General features: G+C 46.1%; 1 protein-coding gene across 1 annotated transcript; it reads left to right on the plus strand.

Annotated features, from left to right (window-relative positions):
* The first annotated feature begins 497 nt into the window (after positions 1 to 497).
* LOC104841429 (opsin-5-like) lies at positions 498 to 6218 on the plus strand. Its single transcript, XM_010583099.1, has 4 exons — positions 498 to 575; positions 3815 to 4108; positions 4715 to 5046; positions 5859 to 6218. Exons 1-4 carry the CDS (start codon positions 503 to 505, stop codon positions 6204 to 6206), a joined length of 1047 nt encoding a protein of 348 aa, XP_010581401.1. The 5' UTR covers positions 498 to 502; the 3' UTR covers positions 6207 to 6218.
* Positions 6219 to 8945: the final 2727 nt, after the last annotated feature.

An 8945-nucleotide genomic window follows, 5' to 3' on the forward strand; every position in this document is an offset into this window, starting at 1 on the left:
CCCAACCTCGTATGTCCCGTACACAGCCATAAAGCTGGAAAACGGAACTCCCAACCTTCCTTCCCCTGCCTGATCCCTCAGCCTGGATTTATTTCCCAAGGCTGCTGATGGTTGAATGACAATAGTTTGTGCTCAGCGATGGCAGTCTGAGGGGATTTGCATTGTGAAGTTCCTTGACAAGCCAAAGGAGCGGAGCGGTGTGAGAGGAGGGGGTGGGTGGAGAGATGCTCTGCCAGCCAGGCAGGCGGGATCGCTCCGGCAGTGGCTCTGCCGAGAGCTTTCACTCTGAATCCCCAGGGAGGGAGGCTTTCTCTCACTCCAGGCTTCTCCCCTGCCACACGAGAGGGACGGCGAGAGGAGAAAGCAGAAGGGTCCCTTCACGCCGGCAGCACCCAACTGTCCAGCTCGCATCCGCAGCAGGCAAACCATGAGGAAGAGTCTCTTTGCCCCTACAGTCACTTCGCCTTTGATTTAAAACTTTCACCCACTTCCAGAAGGGACAATGGAGGAGCAATACATTTCCAAACTCCACCCGGTTGTGGATTATGGAGCTGGAGTCTTTCTTCTGATCATAGGTGAGTTCTGCCTTCACAGCCTGCTTGTTTGCTTCAAGCCCAGGAGCGGACGCACCGGGGCTGCCCTCTCTGTGCTGTGGTCGGCACCGGCAGCTCCAGTGGAAGCTGGAGGGAAATGGTAGAAAATCTGTTTCCACACAGGTTCCTGCTTATTGCCTTCGAGTCGGTTGGATGCCAGGATTAATCTCTGCTCTCAGATTTGCAATCTTTCGTATCGATGCTGAAGATCTGCCAGCATAAGTTTGCCTCTGCGGCATCACAAGTATCCAAAATGAGTTGTCCGCCACTTATCCTGGCATCTCAGCCCTGTGAATTTTGAGAGATGAGGCAGCCCGTTTCATGAGACTGATTGGGGAGAGCAACTTTGGGCTGCTCCTTGCGTGGGGGATGTTCATTATGCATGAAGAGTAGCTATGTCTTGGTAGGATAAACTGGTATAAAACAGCAAAGGGTTTCCAAATAGCACTTTTGGGTTTTATAATGGCCTGTTTGCCCTGCTGAAGGCAGATTTACAATGAAATACAAGTCTGCTCCAGCTCAGCTTTAGCTAAGCATTTTCTTCCTTGTCTGTTTGTTGCATGTACCCAGGTGATTTGTTTACTATCAGATTTGGAGAGGAGCTGAACTGGTTTAGGCATGCAGTCCAACTGAATTTTGCTGAGATGCAAGTACCTTCTTCCCTTCAGCTCATTCGAAAACCCTGGCTGAGATGCATTTAAGGAAGACAAGCATATATTTTTATGTGCTTTAATAGAGAAGCTTTGGGCAGCAATGCTGGGCTTTAGCATTTCACATCTCACCCCTGTTCCTTCACACTTTTCCCTGCACCGCACTGTGCTGTCTCCTCAGCTGTGCTGACAGCAGAGAGTACAACTCAGGGTGAGAAAAATCACTATCTGCAAAACAACGAAGGGTTTTGCTTTTAATCCAAGTCAGGATGCCAGCTCCTCTCTCATACAAATGTAAATACGTAGATACAGTTCAGGTAATGGGACGGGGCAGCAACAAAGGGCTGGAGGCTGGAGCTACCCTTGCTGATACTGCTCTTGTGCCACCATGCTACAGTCTCACACCTCTCTTAAAGGGCTTTTAGGCACCTAAGCTTCAGGCATAGCTTCCAGCACTGGATCAAGAGCCTCCTGTGTCAGCCAGGCTCACTACATTGCGTAGGTAGTCTCAGAAACATCCCATATACGAAGCAGTCAGCTTAACTGGAAACCTTGTTGTATTTATCCGTAGCTTTGCCACCCCACTGGGGGCTGCGGCAAGGCCTATATGTCCCCTGAAATTATGTTCTCATTAGGAAACAACAAAGCCAGGGCACGGGCTGCAGCACTCACCACAAACCTCTCTGCTAGCTGATTACTAGCCCACTCTTGCACAGTTTTGTCCCGTGCCGGCCACAGGCGGTGGGATGGAGGGGAATAGCATCTCTCCAAGGAAAAGAGAGGGTGAGCCTGGATGCCCACCGCTGATGGTAAGACTAAACTTCCCTACCTCTTGCGTAGTGCTTAGGGCTCCCTCAGAAGAAAGTGAACCGGGTTCATTTTCCTCCTGAAGCCCGAGGACGTCCCAGCCTGCGGCCGTCATTTGGCAGGAGAGTGTTCTTCCCACCAAGCCACAGGTTGCTCTCTGTCAGCAAGCGGTCCTGTGCCAAGCCACCGTGGGCATCTCCGTGTGCAGACACACAACGCTTGAGAGCTCAGGGAACTCTTTAGACGTATCCAGAGGTGCCAAGTGAATGCATGTGGTTAAAAAGTCAATGAATGAGGGATGTGGGGTCTCAGATCTGTACCTCTGTTTCATTTAAGGCTTTCTCCTGACACCTCTGCCTATTCTTGGATTTATGCTACTGTATTTATGTCATTTTGTTGCACATGCCTTTATTAATTCCTCTGTGGGCACTTTATTACGGGGTATGTGCAAGCAAATGCAGCCTTCTAGCATTCACAGCGACGAGAGAACATGACAGAGTCTTTTCTGTTTCCTTATTTCACTTCTGACTGTAGAGGACACCTTCTCAGGAAAACCTTTGATCAGAATGTAGCTCCAGCACAATGTTCACTTGAAAGAAAAGAGAAAACGAGTTGTTTGCCACATGTACTTTTGACACTGTTGTCGTGAACGCTTTGAAGCCCTGTGGCATATCTGAATAATGTATATCTGACGGGGTTTTTTGCAAAGTAATCTCTGGTCTGTTGCATGCCTCTGGCTAAACAATTTCTATGGTCTGTCTCACTGCGCTCAGAGACCACCAGAACAGTGTGGGTGTCTGAACTGCGGCACATAGTCATTCTCAGCCGCTTGACCAGCGAGGACCCTGAGCTGCCCAGCCAGCACATGTCGACTATCAAGGCAGCTCAGAGTCCAGGAGGCTTGTGCTGGGGCTCCAGTGGAAGATACGTTGCAAAGAGGGACGGTTTTGGGATGTGGGGGGCATCAGACGGGAGGAGGGGACAAGCAGACAGGACAGCTGGAGTTCTCCAGCAGGAAGGAGAAGTAAGCAGGGATATTACCAGGGAAAAATGAAGGTGGATAGGTCCATTTTACTTGATAGCGTGTTGTGCAAGATACCGTAAAAGAGTGGAGCTATTCACATGAGATACGAGCCGCAAGGGAATAGGTGGGATATAGTGCATGGAGAGGGGGAGTGTGACATGGAAATGAAGAGCTATAGTGTGGTGATGTGAAGGGGCAAGATATGGTCTACTATTCATATGACAAAATTTCCCCCAGTCGGTAAGGCAGGCCAGCACTACAGGAGGCTGTGAACAGAAAACTGACGTGCTCTTTGCTCTAGCAGGTCCATAGTGGAAACACAGCCTGACTGGGAAATCCCTGTCTAGCAGGGAGGCAGGAATTGAAACCCAAAAGCTGGCTGAAGCAAAAGAGTGGATGCTGTGGTGAGGATGCTGAGCTGTGTAGCAGCTCTCAGAAATGCCATCCAGGTGGCATGTCCTATCTGCTATCTAAGAGAACACGTTTCCTCGCCACGAGCTGAAGAACAAGGTTTCGCAGCAGAGCGTGGCAGATACATGCCCGCGTGTTTTCAAAGCATCAGCCCAGCACTGTGTTGTCCCGGGAGGTGCTGAACGCTGGCTCGTCTTCCAGTCTGTCCTGTCTTCTAGACTTTAGTCCCAGGCTAACGACCAGCATTTTCACATCCTTTGTATAGATAAGCATTTCACAGGTGTGCTGACCAGGGGATATTAATGCCTGTGCTGATTCTTCTCTTTCAGCCATCCTGACAATCCTTGGAAATTCAGCCGTCCTTGCTACAGCTGTGAAACGCTCTTCCCTCCTGAAGTCACCGGAGCTGCTTACAGTCAACTTGGCAGTAGCAGACATTGGAATGGCACTCAGCATGTATCCGCTGGCCATTGCATCTGCCTGGAACCACGCTTGGCTGGGAGGAGATGCGTCCTGCATATATTATGCCCTGATGGGTTTCCTTTTTGGTGTCTGCAGCATGATGACCCTGTGTGCCATGGCTGTGATTCGATTCCTTGTTACCAATTCATCCAAGTCTAACAGTAAGTAATTACATTTCTGGTAACCTTGTAGTGGTGCATTTGGGCTATTATGTTCAGAGAGGTGCTTTGCTGAATAGGGGATGGAGTATCAGTTCAGTAACCGTAGGAATAAGACTCAGCTTTTAGTCCAGTATCAAACCCTAATGTTCCTAGAAGGATCTGATTAAATTCCTTATTAAACAATGAGGTTTCTCACTTCTCAGTAATACCAAGTGAAAACACCTGAGAGTGGAGAGCCCAAATGTTTTGCTGGACCAGACTGTCTTTTCTTCCTATTTATGTGCAAGCAGACACACTGGAATTTGAGAGGAAGGAGTATTCTCCTGGCATTCCTGGGCTGGAAGCATGGTACATTTGGGGTCAGCTTGATCTTCTAAAGCTCCCTGACTTCCTAAACTTTAGATCAGCACTGAGGGCTGCACTCAGGTCTCACCCAATCCACGGACACTCTCTGTTATGTTTTTCAAGGAGACCAGAGATTAGCAAACTGCATCAGCAGCCCAGGCATATTTGTAGCCACCATCCTTCTGTTAGAGAAGAAGTTATGGCAAAAACCGTGTGGCTGAGATGAGATCCATATATGCTTGCTCTTCCTCTTTCTTGCAGGTAACAAAATCCCCAAGAACACTGTTCGCATCTTGATTACTTTCATCTGGCTCTACTCCTTGCTCTGGGCCATTCTGCCCTTGGTAGGCTGGGGTTACTACGGCCCTGAGCCATTTGGCATCTCTTGTACAATAGCCTGGAGCAAGTTCCACAACTCCTCCAATGGCTTTTCGTTCATCCTGAGCATGTTCCTCCTGTGCACGGTCCTGCCTGCACTGACCATCGTTGCCTGTTACTTGGGAATCGCCTGGAAGGTTCATAAAGCATACCAAGAGATCCAGAATATTGACAGGATCCCTAACGCAGCTAAACTGGAGAAGAAGCTGACATTGGTGAGTTATCCCAGCGATGAGAAGAGTCTGCAGTAATCAGGAGCTTGCAGAGAACTGGCTCTGCTCATGCATGGCTCATGATGACCCTTCATTGCTTTTGTCTAATATTGACCAAAGATGGAGATGTGGTTTGAGTCTCACCTACGCTCTGCCCTCCTCAGAGGAGCAGGGGGCTCCTGGAATATTTGTCATTTCAGTAGCTTGATCAGGATAATATATCGTAGGTACAATGCAGCTTGTTAAATCTTTAGGCAGTTGCATCCCAGATTTTCATGGACTTACAGATTTCCAGTCATGCTGGCATAGCTGTTGAATCCTTTCATGTTGTAGCTGGGGTGGAGGTCTTGCTCTGTCATCCTAGGTATTTTTAATTGACTGAGTGGCTAGTCTGAGTGAGAGCTACACAGAAATTCTGTATGGAAACAGGATTTTTTAATTTAACCTTTTTTCAAATAAGCACTTCAGTTGCTCATTTCTTGTGGAAAAGCAGAACTGACCCAAGCTTTCTAGAAGCCAGTGTACTGATAGGCTATACTGTCTGGTTGGGCTGTGTCTCCCATGGGATATCGCAGCCAGAGTCAGGGAAGGAGATGAAAACAACTGCCTTAAAGAAACCCACAGTGTAGATCTGCTAGGGGGGAATAACAGCATATATGCACTGTCCAGTGTTACCGTGCTCATGTCACAACATAGCAAGCGTACAGTTTCGGGTATTTCAGCTGGTTCAGGTGTGGTTTCATCCACACACCACGTGCCCGAGTATCAGACGCTGTCAGTGCAAGCTGAGGACTGAAGCCCTGTTTCCCTTTCAGATGGCTGTGCTCATCTCGGTCGGGTTCCTGAGCTCCTGGACACCGTATGCAGCAGCCAGCTTCTGGTCCATATTTAACTCCAGCGATTCCCTACAGCCCATTGCGACGCTGCTGCCCTGTCTGTTTGCCAAATCTTCAACAGCGTATAACCCTTTTGTTTATTATATCTTCAGCAAAACTTTCCGTCGTGAAATTAAACAGTTGCAGTGTTGCTGTGGCTGGCGAGTTCACTTCTTCAGCACCGACAACTCTGCTGAAAATCCTGTGTCGATGATGTGGAGTGGGAGAGACAACGTACGTCTCTCTTCAGCTGCAAAGGTGGAGAACCAGGGAGCTGCAACTCGCTGAAATGCAGCGATGGTTTCACAACATAGGTTGAGACTTGGGCTCGCTCATGGGTCCAAATGAGTAGGAATGCAGCACGCGGGGTTGTCCCTGCATATCTTATGTCAAATACAGAGGTTTAAGTATATATTTTTAAGCAACTCTCAAATATTGTCTTTAAGCTACACAGCAAAAAAACCCGCTTTTTTTCAAGAATTTCCACTTTAGAGGAAATAGATTTATGTACTAAACATAAACCCATGTAAACTAAACTTATTTTCAGGGAAACAGCTATAATTAAAAGAGGATGTATTATTTCTGGTTTTTTTCTTACACTTTTGACTTTTTAATGCAATCTATCTGCAGACTCTTGGCTCTATCAGTAAAACAGCCATCAGACAAAACCGTAGGTTGAACACAAAGTGTTAGCAAATAAATACAGCTGAAAGTGTAGCTTTCCAGCTAGAAGACAGACAGAAGACCATATGGGTAGCAAGAAATATTCACTGCCAGGAAAAGAGGATCAAGTGGTTGCTAGCAAAATGTCTTATAGAGATCTACAGTTCCTTGATCTGTCAGGGGTATAGTTCCAAATCCTGAAAACACGAGCTCGAAAAGGAGTCGAGCAGCCTTAGTCTGAAGAGGTTGGGTGGGAATGTGGCAGTCAGCGAAGGATGCCTTCTGTGAATCACAGATCGCACAATGAGCAGTGAAGGAATCTCTTAGCAAAAGGAACTGTGCACTTAACGCTGCTGCTTGCTGAGGTTAACAGCTCTTCTGCCATGAAAGCTGTTGGAGCATTTGCTTTCTGGAGGAGCACTCTGTATAGCACGCCAAAAGACATCCCCGGGATAACCTGCCCGGCAGTAAGTAATCCTGCAGATGCAGTCCTGGCTCTCATTGCTTCACTGGGAGCTCCTCAAATACGGAATTCCCCCTCCCGCTGGAGCACTGACACAACTGCCCCTGAGAGCAGAGCCTGCTGATTCAGTTTAAAGCATACGTACAACCGTGACATCATCCTGCTAGCCAGTTTTAACAAAAGAGATTCTGAGGTGGAAATGAGCTCCTACAGTTTAAATCTCTCTCTGACTTACAGTTTGTGATTTTAAAGGACATAAACACATCTTTAGGGTTTGAAATGTACGAAGTATGGCTTGATAGCTGCAGCAGTTCTCGCTTCCCTTGCTTGTTCAGCTGACCACATCTATCTTTGCATTAGGTTCGGTGAAGACAAGAAGAGTTAAATCACAGGCAGATTTGGCACAGATTTTAAACAACAATCTAAACCAATAGTGAATGGCCTTTGAGTTCTTGAAAACTTCTACCATACTCAAACCCTAATAATTAGTTTCATTTTATAAACTATGGCTAAGGCCAAGACAGGGTTAAAAGATAGGCTTAAACACTTCCATGGCTATCAGAATTTCTGTTACTGTGGAGTGTGGATTACAAAAGAACAAACAGAATGAGACATGAGCTGTAACATATACTAAGGCACAAATTAATTACTAAGTCAGGTGTTAGGAAACTTTAAGGAGCTTGTCTTCCGCTGAACTCCTGCCACTGGCAGTGTTGCCAACTCTCAATAAATATTCCACTAGATTAAACTAGGTTTATTTGTAAAAAATTGTAAAAATTTCCTAATTTAAGTTGGCCTCCAGGGTGACATTATCTTGTCCTGGGTTGTCACTCACAGACGCTCCCTAAGGAATGAGACAGGGTTCAGTCTTCTCTCCCAAATACGATGAGGTGAAGCACCCCCTGGGAAACAGTCACCTCCGACAGCCCATGGCACAGGGAAACGGGAAAAGGGAAGAGAAGTGGGGGGAGCAGGAGAAAACACCTGTTACTGAGAGGGGAGCATGTGAAAGCTAAAGGAAAATATTTGGGAAGAGGCAGGAGAGCGTTAGGCAAGTGTGTTTGTGGGGAGAGCAAGGAGATGGCAGAGGGAAATGCAAAAGGGACAATAGTTAACATGGTGGAAAGGGATTTGTTTTGGTAAATGTCAATTATCAGCACTTTTTCAGCTTTAAAAAATAACCTGAAAGGAAAATGAAACTGTATTTTAATAACCACCTCAGAGTTTTTGCTTTTACTTGCTCAGTTGCTTGATGTTTGAAATAAACAGCAAAATATATATTCCCATCTGCTAATTGCAGATTTGTGAATGGACCAATGACACGCACATCAATAATGTAATGTAAAATGAGCTGCTTCTGTGAAAAATTTAGGAGCAGAACAGGTCCACATCCACTTGTAAAAGCTTTTAAAATGTATGTAATATGAAAAATATGCCACTCTACAATACAGACAAAATCTCTGTAAAACCAGAAGATCCGTATATTGTTAATGTTTGAGCATAATGCTTTAATAGCCTGATTTATTACCTGTTTATGTACTTCATTTTTAAAAATCAAAGTCCAGGTGTTTGTGTATCAAATATGGCTCAAATCTCTTTTTCATTTTTCAGACTCAGTGAGAAACAAATCAAAACTTCCCCATTTAGATGGTTTTATGTTACATACAGAAAACTTAAAAAGCAGGGCTGCCTTTGACCAGAGAACTAGGAAAGGAAGTATAGCTTACTATATAGGGGACTAGTTGTCTTAAGTTTCATGAAGTTGATTTATGGTCAAATTATAACTCTAATTTCATGGTGTTCCCTGCCCAGCCCTAGACTGTGTTGTCAACTAAGTGATCTTCTAAGGCATTGAAGCAGAATGCAAGCACTCACCTCAGGAGCAAATCTGGGCATCTTAT

The sequence above is a fragment of the Haliaeetus leucocephalus genome, unplaced genomic scaffold (assembly GCF_000737465.1).
Source record: "Haliaeetus leucocephalus isolate CR32 unplaced genomic scaffold, Haliaeetus_leucocephalus-4.0 Scaffold871, whole genome shotgun sequence".
Lineage (NCBI taxonomy): Eukaryota > Metazoa > Chordata > Aves > Accipitriformes > Accipitridae > Haliaeetus > Haliaeetus leucocephalus.